The sequence below is a fragment of the Haematobia irritans genome, chromosome 5 (assembly GCF_050003625.1).
Source record: "Haematobia irritans isolate KBUSLIRL chromosome 5, ASM5000362v1, whole genome shotgun sequence".
Taxonomy (NCBI): Eukaryota; Metazoa; Arthropoda; class Insecta; order Diptera; family Muscidae; genus Haematobia; species Haematobia irritans.
The window spans coordinates 165438618-165459601 of record NC_134401.1 but is presented as its reverse complement, the minus strand read 5'-3'; the positions used below and the strand labels follow the sequence as shown (position 1 = coordinate 165459601).

Below are 20984 nucleotides of genomic sequence, written 5' to 3'. Positions count from 1 at the left end.
GCCTATATACTATTATGAACGTAAGTGCTGAAAAATTTTCTATTAAAATTGATCGGAGAGAAAATATCTAGAATTTACTTTTTGTTAAGTGACAGATAAATCTTAAAGGTGCTACATGAAAGTGGCCCCAAAGTTACAATTTACTTTCTGTTAAATGAGACTTACGGCCATTTTCATGTAGCTCCGTTAGGCTTTAACTCCCAGTTAACAGAAAGTAAATTGCAAATATCTTCTCTCCGGTTAACATTAACTGAAAAATTTTCGGCAGTTAAGTTCCTAACTGGCATATGGAATATACATACAATATGGCAGCTATGTCCATAATACGGTTTAAAAGTTCATTAGTTAAAGGAGCACTAACGGAGCTTTATGAAAATGGGGGTTAAAGTCTAAAGGTACTACACAAAAAATTAATGTTTTTAAAATTCTTAATGGAAACAATGATACAATGTCATTTTTTTAAGCAATAAATAATAATTAAAAATATATTTATGATTGAAAATAAACATTTATTTTCTTTTTCTTGACTATTACAGATACTAAAACTGACAGAACAACAACTTGCGCTGTAGGAGAGCATTATCTGTACCACATATATGCCTCAAAGGTAGCAGCAGCAACAGCAGCATTGGGGCATTATGCATTAAATAAATGATCCACCATGGAAGAACCATTCAGACAGTGCAACGAGTAATATCTGTGTGTGTGTTTATACATTTTTTAAATGGAGGAAAAAATAATTCAATTCCTTGTAAATATAATATTTTCTTTGTTCACTTTGGAAAATGAATTTTATAAAAATCAAAATAATCAATAAGAAAAAATTGGCATATTTTGTTGTTGTTAAATAAAAAAAAAGTGTGAAAAATATTCACAACAATCATAGCCTCCGCAATAAGTAAAACAAATATATTTAACCTGAGTTTTTTTCTTCAATAAAAAAATAATAACAAAAAATCATCATCTTTTAACAAATCTGTGCTAATTGTAAATGTCATACATCAAAATTTAGATCCAAATAGAGAAAAAAAAAAAAAAATAAAAATAATAAAAAAAGAAATAATTCCAATTTAACCAACTACGAACCTTTCCATACATATTGCATTAATTCGAGATTAAATCTAACAAGTAACTCATTATGGATTTGGATATTATACAATCAACCAAAGAAGGCGAAATCACACAATTCCTATGTGGTAAGTAATGTTTAATTCCAAAACAAAACAAAAAATGTGTAATAAAAACCACAAAAAACAAATCCATTAAAAATAAATCATATAATGAGTGAAGAATAATTTAAACAATTAAATATGGAAAATTTTTATTACAACCTTATTCCAATGTTTATGCTTTATGATACTCCAGCTTATTAATGGGATTTGAAAATACTAGATTTAGATGCCATTATTTTTTTTTACATTTTAATTCACACATTCTTTAACAACGTAAATGTGTTAAGTAGTTCTAAATCGAAAATATTTTAAGCATTTAGTTATGGTTCCTGGTATGAATTAAACGATCTACTCTCACACTAGATAATTAGAAATAAATATCACGAATTTGCTATACAAATATTGGAATGGTATTAGTAATATTTTTAAGATTAATTGTGTTAAATACTAAATAAAACAAGTCAAAACAGGGCTTAGCTCGATCAAGCCAAACATTGGTTTTTAATCATTATACAGAAAAAAACAAATCCCAGATTCAATAACGAAATTGTTTGATTCAACTAATTTTTTATTTGAGATTGCTTCAATTCGAATATGATAGTACCAATTACAGAAGCAAGTAGGGAAAAAGGCTCTTGATTAAAAAAACTAATTGATTTGTTCAGCAATTGCAATTAAATGCTGTTTCGGAATTACCACATTCCTCATCAGCATTCTCTACTTGCAGCAAAACTATGAACCAATTATCAGAATAAATTCGGGTAATTCACTCAACCCAAAGTGAACTACACTTGAACCTTCCGAAAAAAAGGTTTGATAGTCGGCCACTGCCTAAACAAATTTGCAAGCATATCTGATTCAATCACGAAATTAATTGATCCAATTAATTTTTTAATTGAAATGTCTTCAATCACAGTATCAATAAAAAGTTAATTGATCCAATTAAAAAATTAATTGATACTATTAGTGTATGTGATTGATTTTTGTTTCAATTAAAAAATTTGTTGAATCAATTAAATTTTTAATTGAATATTTTTTAAAACTCAATTAAAATTTTAATTGGAAAAATTTTCGTGCATTTTTTTTTCTGTGAACGCAGAACAGTCAATTCTGAGAGGTTCACAACTATCGAAAGACGGACCACTTTTCATAACGACAACATAAGCTCAAACAACTTAATGTTTGAGCACTAAAAACATCGATTTGATGGGTCATCCTCCGTATAGACCGGACTTGGCACCGAATGAGGTAAACATTTTTCTACACCTGAGAAGCGGTTAATGCGTTGAGAATTCATGTTTTGGAGATACTTCAACCAAAGTGGCAAAAGTGCTTCGACAATTGGTTCAAACGTATGCAATATAGATCCTAATTGGGAATATTTTGAAAAACAATAAAGCTACACAGAAAAAAATTTTCGTAGTTAAACTAACGCGAAATTTAACTTATATTTATTGCAAATTATTTGTTTGTAGTTCAATTTTATTTTTTTTTTTTGCGAAATTTTCCACAGCTCAATGAAATTTTAGTTTTTTTTTTAAGTATGTCTCAAACATTTTATGAACTAAACATGGGTATAAAGTACAATGATCGTACACATAAGTTCAATATGAACTAGAGGAAATGAAAATTTTTCGTACGATTCCCAAAAATAGTAAGAATGAACTACTGTATGGTTAAAATAGTCATGATTTGGCGCCAATGATTTTCTTCTTTACTTTTAGTTAATTTTTTCTTCTGTGAGATGGAGTAATTTCGAGAACTGCAGTTAAAAACTATAACATGGCATTAAATTTTACTAGTTTTGACAATGCTTTGTAGAAATCTCAACACATAGAGTACAATTTAGTTCAATTTTCGCGCGAGGTAGTTCATTCTTCCTATAAAACGGTTTACTTTTTTTCGGTGTACTGTTCGATAATTAATAGTTGTTTTTGTTCTCTAATCCCGAAGTATAAAAGGAAACCCTCGTTATTTTTTGTTAATTCATAAAAAAATTTTTTCAGATCGAATCACGAAATTAATCGATCCAATTAATTTTTTAATTGAAATGTCTTCAATCATAGAAATGATAGTATCAATTAAAAAATAATTGATACCCTTAATTTTTATACCCTCCACCATAGGATGGGGGGTATATTAACTTTGTCATTCCGTTTGTAACACATCGAAATATCGCTCTAAGACCCCATAAAGTATATATATTTTGGGTCGTGGTGAAATTCTGAGTCGATCTGAGCATGTCCGTCCGTCCGTCCGTCCGTCTGTTGAAATCACGCAAACTTCCGAACGAAACAAGCTATCGACTTGAAACTTGGCACAAGTAGTTGTTATTGATGTAGGTCGGATGGTATTGCAAATGGGCCATATCGGTCCACTTTTACGTATAGCCCCCATATAAACGGACCCCCAAATTTGGCTTGCGAGGCCTCTAAGAGAAGCAAATTTCATCCGATCCGGCTGAAATTTGGTACACGGTGTTAGTATATGGTCTCTAACAACCATGCAAAAATTGGTCCACATCGGTCAATAATTATATATAGCCCCCATATAAACCGATCCCCCGATTTGGCTTGCGAGGCCTCTAAGAGAAGCAAATTTCATCCGATCCGGCTGAAATTTGGTACACGGTGTTAGTATATGGTCTCTAACAACCATGCAAAAATTGGTCCACATCGGTCAATAATTATATATAGCCCCCATATAAACCGATCCCCGATTTGGCTTGCGAGGCCTCTAAGAGAAGAAAATTTCACATGATCCGGCTGAAATTTGGTACATGGTGTTAGTATATGGTCTCTAACCACTATGCAAAAATTGGTCGAAATCGGTCCATAATTATATATAGCCCCCATATAAAATGATCCCCAGATTTGACCTCCGGAGCACCTTGGAAGAGCAAAATTCATCGGATTCGGTTGAAATTTGGTACGTGATGTTAGTATATGGTATCCAACAACCATGCATGAATTTAGAAGACCGTACATATCAGTCCATAATTATATATAGCCCCCATATAAACCGATCCCCAGATTTAACCTCCGGAGCCCCTTGTAAGAGCACAATTCACCCAATCCGGTTGAAATTTGGTACGTGGTGTTAGTATATGCAAAAATTGGTCCATGCCGGTCTTAATTATATAACCCCCATTTAAACCAATCCCCAGATTTGACCTCCGGAGCTCTTAGAGGACCAAAATTCATCGGATCCGGTTAAGATTTGGTACGTGGTGAAATTTTGTACTTTGTGCAGTATATGGCCGCTAACTACCATGCCAAAATTGGTCCATAGCCGTCTATAGTTATATATAGCCGATCCCCAAAAATAATCTAGCAAAATTTTATTTCTATAGAAAATTGTGTCAAAATTTTATTACTATAGAAAATTTTGTCAACATTTTATTTCGATACAAAATCGTGTTAAAATTTTATGTCTATAGAAAATTTTGTCAAAATTTTATTACTATAGAAATTTTTGTCAAAATTTTATTTCTGTAGAAAATTATGTAAAAATTTTATTTCTATAGAAAATTTTGTCAAAATTTTATTTCTATAGAAAATTTTGTCAAACTGAATTATATAGTATTTAATCGACCTTTTTGTTTAATATATACTCAGTATGGACTAACTTACAATTGAGTAGACGGTGTTAAGAAGTTTTAAGAAACCTTGCCATCGGTTAGTGTTACCGCAACCCAAGTAATTCGATTGTGGATGCCAGTCTTTAGTACAAGCTTCAATGCAATCCATGGTGGAGGGTACATAAGATTCGGCCTGGCCGAACTTACGGCCGTTTATACTTGTTGTGATTGGTTTTTGTTTCAATTTGTTGAATCAATTAAATTTTTAATTGAATATTTTTTAAAACTCAATTAAGACTTTAATTGGAAAAATTTTCGCGAAATTTTTTTCTGTGTACGTATTGATGTTTAATAAACTGCTAAATGTTCAATAAACTAAATCACTGACTAAAATTGCTAAAAAATCAATGCACACATTTAAATTCGTATTCGTTCTCCCGTTTTTATACCCTCCACCATAGGATGGGGGTATATTAACTTGGTCATTCCGTTTGTAACACATCGAAATATTGCTCTAAGACCCCATAAAGTATATATTCTGGGTCGTGGTGAAATTCTGAGTCGATCTGAGCATGTCCGTCCGTCCGTCCGTCTGTTGAAATCACGCTAACTTCCTAACGAAACAAGCTATCGACTTGAAACTTGGCACAAGTAGTTGATGTAGGTCGGATGGTATTGCAAATGGGCCATATCGTTCCACTTTTACGTATAGCCCTCATATAAACGAAACCCCAAATTTGGCTTGCGGGGACTCTAAGAAAAGCAAATTTCATCCGATCCGGCTGAAATTTGGTATATGGTGTAAGTATATGGTCTCTAACAACTATGCAAAAAGTGGTCCACATGGGTCAGTAATTACATATAGCCCCCGTATAAACCGATCCCCCGATTTGGCTTGCGAAGCCTCTAAGAGAGGCAAATTTCATCCGATCCGGCTGCAATTTGGTACATGGTGTTAGTATATGGTCTCTAATGATCATGCAAAAAATGGTCCCCATCGGTCCATAATTATATATAGCCCCCATATAAACCGATCACCAGATTTGACCTCCGGAGCCTCTTGGAAACCCAAAATTCATCTGATTCAGTTGAAATTTGGTACGTGGTGTTAATGTATGACCTCAAACACCCATGCAAAAATTGGTCGAAATCGGTCCATAATTATAAATAGCCCCCATATAAGCCGATGTCCAGATTTGATCTCCGGAGCCCCTTGGAAGAGCAAAATTCATCCGATTCGCTTGAAATTTGGTACGTGATGTTAGTATATGGTATCCAACAACCATGCAGGGATGGGTTCATATCAGTCCATAATTATATATAGCCCCCATATAATCCGATCCCCAGATTTGACCTCCGGTGCCTTTTGGGGAAGCAAAATTCATCCGATCTGGTTGAAATTTGGTACGAGGTGGTAGTATATGATATTTAACAGCCATGCCAAAAGTGGTCCATATCAGTCCATAATCATATATAGCCCCCATATAAACCGATCCCGAGATTTGGTTTTGTTGGAGCCTCTTGGAGGAGCAAATTTCATCCGAGTCAGTTGAAATTTGGTACATTGTGCTAGTATATGGCCGTTAACAACCATGTCTAACTAAATCGGTCTATAGTTATATATAGCCCTCAGATAAATCGATCCCCAATCACACAAAAATTGGTCCATATCAAGTTCATAATTGTATATAGCCCCCATATAAGCGACCCCATATTTCAATTCTGGCTCTCTACCACGTATGGACTAACTCCCAATTTAGAAAACGATGTTAAGAGTTTTAAGATACCACAACCCAAGTAATTCGATTGTGGATGACAGTCTTTCGTATAAGTTTCTACGCAATCCATGGTGGAGGGTACATAAGACTCGGCCTGGCCGAAATTACGGCCGTATATACTTGTTTAATACTGCGAAACCGTTTGTCACATAAAGAAAACTTACGTTCCTCCAGAATGAAATTGCGGAGAAGGAATGCGAGTAGTATGAGCGAAGTCAGGAGAATATGGTGGATGAAACCCGAATTCGTTGTTCGTAGCTAGGTTTGAACCAGTGTGAGCACTTTTGTCTTCGACACTTGGGACTGTTTTTCTTCAATACAGCGTCCAATCAGCCTAATCATTTGGCTCATTTTAGTATAGCACTGTGATCGTTTTGAACATTTCCCAATAGACATTGTCGATCACACCTGAATAGCATAAAATTGTGGTCATAACATAGGACATCCTCGCCTTCTTCGAAGCGCAATTTAGTCCATTGTTTCGACTGGTACGTACTAGTACATCCATATATGGGAGACTGTTACGAATCAAAAAAAAAAAATAATTTGAATCGTCCAACTCTGCTCGGAAAAAGTCTCGCTTTTGTAATTGATACACGACAGATCTTCCATGTCCACAATTTTGAAGATAACATGATCCAAGTGATCTTTCATAATGCTAGTTGTTTCGGATACCTCGCGCATTTTCAATCGGTAGTCTTCTATGAAGTCATTTTCAGGACACATGGACAACTGATCAAAGACCTATGTACGACCACATTGACGTTTTTAACAAAGCGTTCTCTATTTGCTTTCCAAAAGCAAGAATAGAATATCTGGTATCCGATATTGCACTTTCACTATTTTTCTAGAAATTTGTATCTAACAAAGTATATTTACGTTATATGTCTTCAAATTTGACTTCCATAATCTTTGTTATAAACTCTCGTCATTTTTAAGTGAAAATAAATCAAGAAAAGAAAAGAAATTTTATTATGAAAACTTCTGATACAATAACTAAGAGAAATTTAATTATTGTCAAGATTTCTATTGTCAATTGCATGTAGCAACCATCCCGCCCATTGTATTTATATGATATGACCATTAGTCATTACTAAGATCTTAAAGACACTATTACTATAGATCTATGACAGTGTTAGAATTTTCATCATTTGTCTAACAGATAGTATATCGCATTCAATGACCAGTAGCTTTAGATGACTTCTTAAGAAAAGTTTTTCATTTTAGAAATAATTCACAGTCTAATTACAGTGAATGAGTGGGCCATTTGTCGTCCCCTAAGATAATAAATGGCAACGATGAGAACAATGGTGATGATGATGATATGTTTGGGATAATTATGAATTATTGTATACCACATCATTAAGAGTTGGAAGAGAAGCAAAGTAAAAAAAAAAGATAAGACGACCATAGTGTAGATGTAGTCCAAACAACAAACCACAATGAACGAACAAATGATCTTCATTAGAGGAACAGGAACAGCCTCATCCATGCTTTGGTTTAGTAGTTTTGTTTTGTTGTTGAAATCAACTTAAGCCGCATTTAATTTGTTGCCTCTAAGTTGTTGTTACTTATCTAAGTTTTTTTTACGCATGTCTACACTGAAAAAAAAAAATACACAACAACAAACAAATCAATAAAAATAATAAATCTGATTAAATGTTTAACAAATTTAATGTTAAGATTTTATTTATGTACACAGAAAAAATATCACCAAAATATATCCAATTACCCACACAAAATTTTTTTTTCTGATTCAATCATGAAATTAATTGATCCAATTAATTTTTTAATTGAAATGTCTTCAATCACTGAAATGATAGTATCAATTAAAAAAATTATTGATTCTATTAAAAATTAATTGATACTATTAATTGGTGTGATTGATTTTTATTACAATTAAAAAAATTGTTGATTCAATTAAATTTTTAATTGAATATATTTTAAAACTCAATTAAGATTTTAATTGAAAAAATTCCTGTGAAATTTATGTCTGTGTAAAAAGTTGGTTGAAGTTGAAAATTTTCTCAATTAAAAAATTAATTTTTTAATCAAACTCGAAGACTAACCCCCATAATGGGCATAACTGTCATCTTGCCTATATATTCCATGTGCCAGTTAGGAACCGGAGAGAAAATATTTGCAATTTGCTTTCTGTTAACTGGGAGTTAAAACCTAACGGAGCTACATGAAAATGGCCGTAAATCAGTTAAAAAAGTGATGGAAATTTGTTAAATTATACCCTGCGCCACACTGTGGAACAGGGTATTATAAGTTAGTGCACTGAAAAAACAGTGAACCCACCAGGAAATATAACTTTCGATTAATTTTAGAAAATTTGGAACTTTTTTAGAAAATTTTAACTAAACGGTATTACAAGCGCTGGCATCACTCCGATATGGCAAAAATAAGTAAATATTTTTCGACAAATTCAAGAAAATTTATTAGACATAACTAAATTTTTTCAGTAGTTAAAGAAAATTTTGTAGTTTTAAGAGAAATCTTGGAGTTCAAAATTGCAAGAATGTCTTTAGTGACATACGAAGTTCACGATGGACACATTTTTGGTAAAATTTACAAATTTAAAGAAATAATGAACTATTTTGTAAGAAATACGAAATTAGGAAATCTTTATGCTTTATTTGTGTATAACTTTTTCCCGTTTTTTAGTTCATTTAACTAACATACGCAAAAAATTATTTGACTAAAATAAACTTTTTCCAAATATAATGATTCTATGAACTAATATAAAGTTAATATGGCTTTAGTGTAATAGAGAGTTCACTTTTTTTTGAGTGTGCATATGTTTGTAACACCCAGAAGGAGACGAGATAGACACATGGTGTCTTTGGCAATAATGCTCAGGGTATGTCCCTGAGTCGATATAACCATGTCCGTCTGTCCGTCCGTCCGTCCGTCCGTCTGTCTGTGAACACATTTTTGTGATCAAAGTCTAGGTCGCAATTTAAGTCCAATCGCCTTCAAATTTGGCACATATTCCTAGTTTGGGTCAGAATAGAACCCTATTGATTTTGGAAGAAATCGGTTCAGATTTAGATATAGCTCCCATATATATCTTTCGCCCGATATGCACTAATATGGACCCAGCAGCCAGAGTTTTATACCGAGTTGCTTGAAATTTTGTACAAACATAACACTTAGTCGTATAGTCAAGTGTGCAAAATTTGATTGAAATCGGTTCAGATTTAGATATAGCTCCCATATATATCTTTCGCCCAATATGGACTTATATGGTCCAGAAGCCAGATTTTTGGCCGAATTTAGTTGAAATTTTGCACAAGGAGTACAATTGGTAGTATAGTCATGTGTGCCAAATTTGATTGAAATCGGTTCAGATTTAGATATAGCTCCCATATATATCTTTCGTCCGATATGGACTAATATGGTCCTAAAAGCCAGAGTTTTAGCCCAATTTGGTTGAAATTTTGCACAGGGAGTAGATTTAGCATTGTAGCTATGCGTGCCAAATTTGGTTGAAATCGATTCAGATTTAGATATAGCTCCCATATATATTTTTCGCCCGATATGCACTTATATGGACCCAGAAGCCAGAGTTTTATCCCGGTTAGCTTGAAATTTTGCACAAGGAGTACAATTGGTAGTATAGTCATGAATGCCAAATTTGATTGAAATCGGTTCAAATTTGGATATAGCTCCATATATATGTTTTTCTGATTTCGACAAAAATGGTCAAAATACCAACATTTTCCTTGTAAAATCGCCACTGCTTAGTCGAAAAGTTGTAAAAATTATTCTAATTTTCCTAAATTTCTAATACTTATATATCGAGCGATAAATCATAAATAAACTTTTGCGAAGTTTCCTTAAAATTGCTTCAGATTTAAATGTTTCCCATATTTTTTTACTAACATTGTGTTCCACCCTAGTACATTAGCCGACTTAAATTTTGAGTCTATAGATTTTGTAAAAGTCTATCAAATTCTGTCCAAATCGAGTGATATTTAAATGTATGTATTTGGGACAAACCATTATATATAGCCCCCAACACATTTGACGGATGTGATATGGTATCGAAAATTTAGATCCCCGCCCGACTTTAGACTTTCCTTACTTGTTTTTTAATTAAAATTATCTAAAAACACAAAGTCAGACAAGAAAGCAATTGAAAATAGTTACGTTTTTTCAAGAAATTAATTGAGTTTTACAATCAACACCACTTAAATTTTTAATTGAATCAATTAAAAACTTAATTGAAATTTTCAAATCAAATCAATTGATTTTTTCATCAAATATTTTTTGTATGGCCAATTAAAACTGTGATTGATACTATCATCTTCGTGATTGATGATTTGGAATATATTCCAATTAAAATGATTCCCTAAACAGAATTTTTTTCTGATTGAACTACAAATTTAATTGGTTGATACTTAAAAATAATTGGTTGATATTTTTACTGCAAGTAGAGGATACTGATGAGGAATGTGATAATTCCGAAACGTGCGTCCATCCAACCATCTTGCAGTCTATAGGGCTTCGCCTAAATAAATTTGACAAACATGCTTTTCCTCTGTTGGTTAAGCTACACTTGTAGTTTAGTCAATGCATTGTTTTAAGCTGAAATCAAAAACAACAACAATGATTAAAGAAAAAAATCAACAATAACAAAACAAAACGAATATAACTAATTTTAATTCATAGTATTTTTAACTACAAAACAATTTGCTTATGATTCAATCACGAAAATGATAGTATCAATTACAGTTTTAATTGAGCATACAAAAAATATTTGATTAAAAAATCAATTGATTTGACTTAAAAATTTTAATTATTTTTTGATTTGGTTCAATTAAAGAATTATATGATTTTATTTGAAAAATTTAATTAATTTTTTAATTTATTCAATTTAAAATTTTATTGATGTTGATAGTAAAAATCAATTAAATTTTTTAATTGATTCAGTTAAAAATTTAATTGATGTCGTTTGGAAATCTCAATCAGTTTTTTAATTGATTCAATTAATTATTTTGTTAAACTTCAATCAAATTTCCAAATTAACTTTTTAATTAAATCAATTAAACAATTGAGTTTTGCTATCGACATCGATTAAATGTTTTAATTAAATTGTTAATTGGAACAATTAAAAAAAAAACATCACTCATTTTCTTAACTAACTTTGTGTTTTTAGTTTGATTAAAAAATGTGATTGTATCAATTAATTTTTTTCATTAAAAAATTAAAAAAAGATCAATCATTGTTTTAACTGACTTAGTCTTCCGAGTTTGATTAATTTAATTAAACATTTAAAAATTTTCTATCATTGACGTAATTGACTTAATGTTTCTAGTTTAATTTAAAACATTAAATTGTATCAATAAGGATTTTAATTACAAATTTAAAAATTTTTATCATTGACTTAATGTTTCGAGTTTAATTAAAAAGTTAATTGCATCAATTAATTTTTTAATATAAAAAGTTTTCAGCTTCAAATAACTTTTTAATTGGAAATAAATATTTTTTCTGTGATTTAAAATTATTCCACTTTTTTTATAAAATAATTTTCTTGTAATTTTATAAAGTGCATAGGATTTAGCACTTTCTTATTCATATGTATTTTTCCGATTATAATTATAGTTAGATTTTTTTGGATTTGAAAAAAAAAAATAATAATTCAGTGCACACAAAATTTTTTTTCTGATCAACCACAAAATTAATTTATCAATTTAATTTTGTAATTGAAATGTCTTCAATCACTGAAATGATAGTATCCATTAAAAAATTAATTGAACGTCAATTAAAAAATAATTTAATCAAATTAAACAATTAATTAATAGTAAAAATTTTTGTGGTTGGTTTTTCTTTCAATTAATAAATTTGTTAAATCAATTACATTTTTAATTGAATATTTTTTAAGATGCAATTAAGACTTTAATTGGAACATTTTTTTTCTGTGTGGTTCTTTATTTTTTTTTTTTTCAAATCCAAAGAAAATACGACTTTATATAAAAAAACTAATTATTTGTAATTTGAATATTTTTTATTTAATTAAATTTTTTTATATTTTAATTAAAATAGTATAATAATAAAATAATAAAACATTTCAATTAAAAACGTAAAAAATTTCATTCATTTTCTTAACTAAATTATTTTTTTATTTGCTATCCCAGCTCATAGAACTAATTGTGCATCTTTTGAGACGTCTAAAGGAATTTAATCACTTAAATAATAACTTTGAATTAAATTTTTAAATTTCCCTAAATTGATTTAATACTATCTTAGAATTAATTTATTTTTAGAATTTCTAGTCTGCAAGGAATGTATTCCAGAGACTGAATAAATAAATAAATGTAATTGTGTCAGTTAATTGTATAATTGAAATATTTTATTATTTTTATTATTTTGTATTTTATTTATTATTTTATATTTTATTTATTATTATATACATTAATAGAAAAAGTTTCGTTATATTAACGAAATGTGTCGTTAAAAGTGAGCCAATGAAACAAATTCGTTAATACAACGAAAGTTTTCGTTCTTATAACGAATTTTGAAAAAAAATTCTATAGAAATAAAATTTTGTAAAAATTTTCTATAGAAATATAATTTTGCAAAAATTTCCTATAGAAATACCATGTTGCTGAGATTTTCTATAGAAATACAAATTTGCCAACATTTTTTATAGAAATAACATTTTGTAAAAATTGTCTATAGCAATAACTTTAAACAATAATTTGATCAAAAACTTCAAGACAAGATTTGTTAAGTGAAGAAGATTAAATTTAACTACAAACAAATAAAAAATATAAAATTTAGCATTAGTTTTCTGTGTAGTTTATTCTTATTACATTTGAGCAGTGTACGACAATTTTCTTCTGCTTCAGTTAGTATTGAACTATTTGTACGATCATTAAACAATGTAACGTTTCGTACTATTAACGAATTGTTTCATTGTATTAATGAAAATGTTTCGTTATATCAATGAATATTTTTCGTTGGCTCAATTTTAATGAAATTTTCTTTGTGTGTATGATGAAAATTTTCTATGTAGCCAAATAAAATTTTATTTGGGCATGCGTACACTAAAAAAATATAAATATATATAAAAACAAACAAAAAATAAAAATAAAAATATTAAATGAAATTATATATCATTGTTTAAGAAATTTTCTTTCCTGTAAATTTTAATTAAATTTCTTTCTATTAATTCCATTTATGTTATTTACTGTAATATATTTTATTTTTAACTGATTCCCATTTATTAATTAAAATTAAATTGAATTGAGACATTTAAAATTAAATTAAAATAACTTAATTTGAAATGATTTCTTATACAAAAATATAAAATTATAAAATTTTGAGACATTCGTCAGTGATTTATTTTCTGTGTAATTTCGCTAACTGACTTTTATGTTATATGAGTGGCTACCTTCCTGCTAATGATTCTTTAAACGGTGGCCAGTAAAAGCCTAATGATTGCAATGATGACGGATACGTTGCCGGTCTGTTGATTCAATGTTGTTCAATGAAATGAATCTTTCTCACTTCAATGTGAACTTTGCTAAGTTGAACATAATGATGAAGTCCATGCATAAGAAACTAGAAAGACTTTTTTGTAAGATAGCTTTTACTTTTGCATTTTGGTTTGGAATGGACCGTTATTATGACGCAAAAACCAGGTCAACAGGAAAAGTAGCTTTAACGTTTATAATAACTACAAATTTGGAAGAAATATTACCAGTGGTGTTGAAATCTCAATTTTGGAAGAAGAGAGGGATTAAATTAAATGGTTCAAAGGCAATGTTAAAAGTTACATTTGAGAAATTAATTTAAAATTAAATTTATATAGTTATTGTGCATTACATATTTTTTTTAAATTAAATTTTTATAAACTATTATTTTTATAGATAATAATTTGTTTTTATTGGAAATTTTCTGGGAAAAATAAAAATTATTATATTGATATACAGAAAATATTGAACAGTTTTATGGGAGAAATGGACTATCTCATGCGAAAATTGAACTAAATTTTACTCGAGATGTCCACAATATTTTGTTAAAACCAGGAGAATCTTCTAATTCTACAATATGACAATATTTTCTATAAAAATAAAATTTTGTCAAAATTTTCCATAGAAATAAAAATTTGCCAAAATTTTCTTTATGTTAGAAATAAAATTTTCTATAGAAATAAAATTTTGTAAACATTTTCTATAGAAATACAATTTTGCAAAAATTTTCTATAGAAATAAAATTTTGCAAACATTTTCTATAGAAATACCATGTTGCTGAGATTTTCTATAGTAATACAAATTTGCCAACATTTTTTATAGAAATAACATTTTGTAAAAATTTTCTATAGCAATAACTTTAAACAATAATTTGATCAAAAACTTCAAGACAAGATTTGTTAAGTGAAGTAGATTAAATTTAACTACAAACAAATAAAAAATATAAAATTTAGCATTAGCTTAACTACGAATCATTTGCTGTGTAGTTTATTCTTATTACTTTTGAGTAGTATTGAACTATTTGTACGATCATTGGAATTTATAGCCATGTTTAGTTGATAAAATTTTTGGAACATACTTCGAATGAAGAACATTTTATTGAACTGGGGTATATTTCTTATGGCGTTTTCTTTTCTTGTAAAAAATGCGCACTTTTTTGCATTTTGCCCGGAAAATGTACTTTTTAGGTTCTTTTCTAAAAAAAACAGGTAAAAGTGCTGTGGCAGCACACCTTACAAAAAATAAACTTTAGATATATGAAATATATCACGTTTGCTTTTCACATTTTAATAATTTAAATATAGAAAAAATAAAATAGTTTTTCAGTTGAATTTCCGAATCTTCAAATATTGAATTTTCATTTTTTCCTCGACAAATTTGGTGACCCCGACGTAGCAATGCCGAACGAATCAGGAGATGGAGCTTCCGCGGCTCAACAACCATCCCATGCCATTAAAATACCAAGATTCTGGAGAGAACATCCATTACTTTGGTTTGCCCAGGTTGAAGCTCAATTTGCCCAATATCGAATTGGAGATGAACGGACAAAATACCACATACTCGTCGCAGAGTTGGACACCGAACTGCTAACCCACGTAAGCGATATCGTTTTGAATCCGCCTAATGACGTATATTCCCAGATAAAAAATCGGCTGATCGAACATTTTTCTGTGTCTGAGGAAAACCGCATTAAACGACTTCTTAACAATATGGAGATTGGTCAGAAAAAACCAAGTCTATTGTTGCGCGAGATGAGGAGTCTATCTAATGGTGGTGTCACTGAAGATTTCTTACGAACCATGTGGATGCAGAGATTACCTTCTCATTCACAAGCTATTTTATCAACTTCTACCGAATCATTAGACAATCTTGCAAAGATGGCTGATAAAATAGCCGATATATCCACTTCCGGAAGCGTATCAGAAATCACGCAAGGAAAGACATTTGATTTTACATCAATGTGCAAACAAATACATTATCCTCGAAGAAATACAGAAAAGACTTTCTAGGAATTCTTCAAGGGGACGATCCAGAAGCAAGAAAAGAGATATGTCTCAGCACGAAGTGTGCTATTATCATCGACGTTTTGGTAAACACGCCAAGAAATGCCGAAAACCCTGCTCATTCAACCTTTCACAGTCGGAAAACAAGTAAACCGGTCACTTGAGGCGACCAGTGACCGGATTTCACCAACTAGTCGCCTGTTTATATACGATAAGACAACAAAAATGCATTTTTTAATCGACACAGGGGCAGATATTTCTGTTATTCCCGGTAATGGAAACTGTCAACCACAAAAATATTCACTCTTCGCCGCAAATGGAACACCTATCAAGACTTATGGAAACGTCGTTATATCCCCAAGTCTAGGACTCCGCCGCACCTTTCAGTGGAATTTCATTCGTGCAGACGTATCGCACCCTATTATCGGTGCAGATTTTTTAAAACACTACGGTCTATTAGTTGATGTGAGAAAGAACGTTTTGATCGACCCCGAAACTAAACTGCATACCAAAGGCGAAGTGAAAGAAATTTCGAACTACTTCGAAATAAAAACTGTGTTAAATAACTCCAAATATCACGAATTGCTGGCTAGATTCCCCGACATCACAAGCACATCCAGTCGTAATAAAATTGTGAAACATAATGTTCAACACGCCATAATAACAACAGGCTCTCCGGTATCAACAAAACCTCGCCGTCTTCCGCCAGATAAGTTAGCCATAGCAAAGCGAGAATTCCAGTTCATGATTGATCAAGGTCTATGTAAACCATCAAAAAGCTGTTGGGCAAGTCCTTTACATATGGTTCCTAAAAAAAATGGTGAGTGGAGACCATGCGGAGATTATCGACTTCTTAACGCGCAAACAGTTAAGGATAAATACCCACTACCTCATATTCATGATTTCTCTCATGGCCTTAAAGGGAAGTCAATATTCTCAACAATCGATTTGGTAAGAGCCTACAACCAAATACCTGTCTCGCCTGAAGACGTTCCGAAGACCGCGATTACGACTCCATTTGGACTCTTTGAGTTCAACTTCATGACATTCGGATTATGTAACGCCGGACAAACCTTTCAACGCTTCATGCATGAAGTGTTAAACGGTCTGGAATTTTGTTTCCCATATTTAGACGACATATTGGTTGCCTCCGAAACCGAGCAAGAACATCTAATACACCTAGAAAAGTTGTTCACGAGACTACAAGAATATGGTGTAATTGTCAACGTCGCTAAATGCAATTTCGGCAAAAGTTCCGTAACATTCCTAGGACACCTCGTGGAGGAGGCGGGTATCAGACCACTCCCCGAAAAAGTTTCCGTCATTGTGAACTACCCTCTACCAACCACAGTTAAGGAGCTTCGACGCTTCGTAGCAATGACAAACTTCTATAGAAGATTTATTCCAGGAGCAGCAGCCACCCAACTACCACTCACTAGCTTCCAAAAAGGAAACAAGAAAAACGACAAAACCAAGATTGTCTGGACCGATGAGGCGAAAGCTGCCTTCGAGAAATGCAAGTCCGATATTACAAATGCGACTGTTTTGTCACATCCTAGTGAAAACTTGCCAATATGTGTGATGGTAGATGCATCTGATATCGCGATAGGAGGTGTTTTACAACAAAGAACAACAGAAGGTTGGAAACCTCTTAGTTTTTATTCAAAAAAACTTTCCAACACACAAAGAAAGTATAGCACGTATGATCGCGAACTTCTTGCAGCTTATTCAGTTGTAAAATACTACCGTCATATGCTCGAAGGTCGTCAGTTTATTATATTTACGGACCACAAGCCCTTAACATTTGCATTCAGACAAAATTTAGACAAAGCAACTCCACGCCAATTTCGCCATTTGGATTATCTTGCTCAATTTTCTACAGATATCAGACACATTAGTGGCTCCGAAAACATTGTAGCTGATGCCTTGTCACGAATATCAACAATTTCGACGCCAACCTCGATTGACTACAATCAAATTGCCGATTCGCAAAAATCCGACACGGAATTAAAAGGTTTACTTGAAAATACCAATTCTCATTCCTTAAAATTAAAGATTGTTCAAATTTCCCCCGATAACCCTCCACTTCATTGTGACATTTCTACAGAAATTGCACGACCTTATATACCAATTAATCTAAGGAAACTTGTTTTTGAAAAATATCACAACTTGTCTCACAGTGGAGCCAGCGCTACTACGAAGCTCATTCAAAAAAGATTTGTGTGGCCAAATCTAAAGAGAGATATAAAGGTATGGACCCAACATTGTATCATGTGTCAGAAATCTAAAGTCCATCGGCATACTCAAAGCAAAATCGGCATATATCCCGCAACGACCGAACGTTTCAATCACGTTCATATTGACATCGTTGGCCCACTGCCGTTTTGCAAAGGTTACAACTATTTGCTAACTTGTATCGACCGTTTTACACGTTGGCCCGAAGCCATCCCAATTCAAAACATTACAGCGTCAACTGTAGCCGAAGCCTTTTTTAGTGGGTGGATATCAAGATTTGGAGTTCCATCAAAAATATCCACAGATCAAGGTCGTCAATTCGAGTCACAACTCTTCATGGAATTAGTTAACATTCTTGGAGCAACTCGAATAAGAACTTCACCATATCACCCATGTTCAAATGGAATGGTGGAACGATGGCATAGGTCGCTCAAAACAGCTTTGATGTGCCACAACACCAAAAATTGGTTAGACTTTCTGCCTACGGTACTTCTCGGCTTACGATCAAGCATTCGCGAGGATATCAACTCATCCCCATTCGAGCTCACATACGGAACAGCTATAAAATTACCTGGAGATATGTTAACAGAAACTCAAAATCAGGCACCTACAGATGATTTTGTCATAGCTCTGAAGAAAAAAATGAACGATCTCAAACCTGTAGCTCCAGTTCATAAACAAAATCGAACTGTCTTCATTGCAAGTCATCTCGAAAACTGCACACACGTATTCGTGCGAAACGAGGGAGTAAAGAAATCATTGGAAACCCCATACAGTGGACCATTTCGAGTTATTCGTCGTTCCGATAAATTATTTACCTTAGACATCAATAGTAAAGAGAAAGTCATTTCAATCGATCGCATAAAACCAGCATTTATATTTAACACTGATATTTCTGAAGACCCAGCAATGTTCCCCGTGCCGAATGTACAACCCACACCACCAGAGCCAACCTTGAGGAGAAGTACACGTAACCGAAGGCCACCTGTTCGATTCAAATAGTGGTTTTCTAAAAAAAAACCTCTGGGGGGAGTATCTGTGGCAGCACACCTTACAAAAAATAAACTTTAGATATATGAAATATATCACGTTTGCTTTTCACATTTTAATAATTTAAATATAGAAAAAATAAAATAGTTTTTCAGTTGAATTTCCGAATCTTCAAATATTGAATTTTCATTTTTTCCTCGACAAATTTAACGTGATATATTTCATATATCTAAAGTTTATTTTTTGTAAGGTGTGCTGCCACAGTGCGAAAAGGCTTCGAATTCTGTTGTGAAAATAGTGCCACGCATAGAGGCAAATTACGGACATTTTCAGCACTGCCAGCAAACGAGAGTGCTGCGATTGTCCTGTTTCCTTCTTTGAATTCTTTCCTGTCCGCTGAAATGATAGCATTTTTTAGGTTGCTGGTAACATTTTAAAAATGCGCACTCTGTACAGACAAAATGACGGCAAATCACTTTTTTCAGAAAAGAAAATACCATTAGTTTAAAAATAAACTAAAACAAAATAATTTATTTCCAATAAACATTAAGTTATTTTTAGCATCAGTTATTTTTAGCAAGGCTACTGGATTTTTTTCTGTGTACACTTATAGTTATTGCAAGGACACGAATGTCTAAATATTTGAATTCAATTACATTTGTGTAGTTCACTATTGTTAGTGGTTCATTTGGACTAATGGCAAACCCTATTATTTTGTGGAAACCATTCATGTTTTCCCATACGCTAATGCGAAACATAATAAATAAAAAAATGTAAGACATATTTTCAAGACATTGTTGAAATTACAAAAAACTACTTTCATTCGCATTTATGTAAATTTTAATTAACAGCAATGAGAAATAACAGGGCAATATGTCATGGCAATGATGACAATGAATTGTGATAATAACGATATCCCTCTGGAAGATGAGCTCATTTTATGATGTTGAATTATGTGGTAAGAGCTTAGTTGCAAGAAACCGAGTCGACATACGAGACTAACACATTACAGTGTGTTATAATAGAGTACCACCGAAAATGATATCCGGCCGAATTTGAATTAAAAATATTTGATAGAATATTCCGTGGGCATAAAATCTTAGGAAAGTAACAATAATTCGATTTGGCCTTTAATTTTTGTCAAAATTATATGTTATTTCTACAGAAAATTTTGCCAAAATTTTATTCCTAGAGAAAACATTTTATTTCTATTTTTTTTTTGTCAAAATTTTATTTTGACAAAAAAAAAATTAATTCGTCAAAATTTTATTTCTATAGAAGATTTTATCAAAAGTTATTTCGTATAGGAATTTTTATCAAAATTTTATTCCTAGAAAAAAAATTTATTTCTATAGAAATTTTTGCCAACATTTTATTCTATAGAAAACTTTGTCAAAATTTTATTTCTATACAAAATTTTGTCAAAATTTTATTTCTCCAGAAAATTTTGTCAAAATTTCTCTAGAAAATTTTGTCAAAATTTTATTTCTATTGAAGATTTTATCAAAAAAATTATATCAAAATTTTATTTCTATAGAAAATTTGGTCAACATTTTATTTCTATAGAAAATTTTGTTAAAATTTTATTTCTATAGAAAATTTTGTTATTTCTATATAAAATTATGTAAAAATTTTATTTCTATTTAAATTTTGTCAAAAATTTATTTCTATATAAGATTTGATTTCTATAGAATTTTATTCCTAGAGAAAACATTTGATTTCTATAGAAAATTTTGTCA

The 20984-nt window shown here is 31.3% G+C and overlaps 1 protein-coding gene across 2 annotated transcripts in view; it reads left to right on the top strand.

Annotated features, from left to right (window-relative positions):
• blow (PH domain-containing protein blown fuse) overlaps positions 1 to 20984 on the top strand; it is a 76782-nt gene that overhangs the window by 31918 nt on the left and 23880 nt on the right. For both annotated transcript variants that reach the window (XR_012722498.1, XM_075308831.1), the window contains exon 2: positions 537 to 1196. Coding sequence is in view for 1 of the 2 variants with exons in the window: in XM_075308831.1 (XP_075164946.1) it covers positions 1139 to 1196 (58 nt within the window). In the remaining variant the exon portion in view is untranslated. The remainder of the gene's footprint in view (positions 1 to 536; positions 1197 to 20984) is intronic.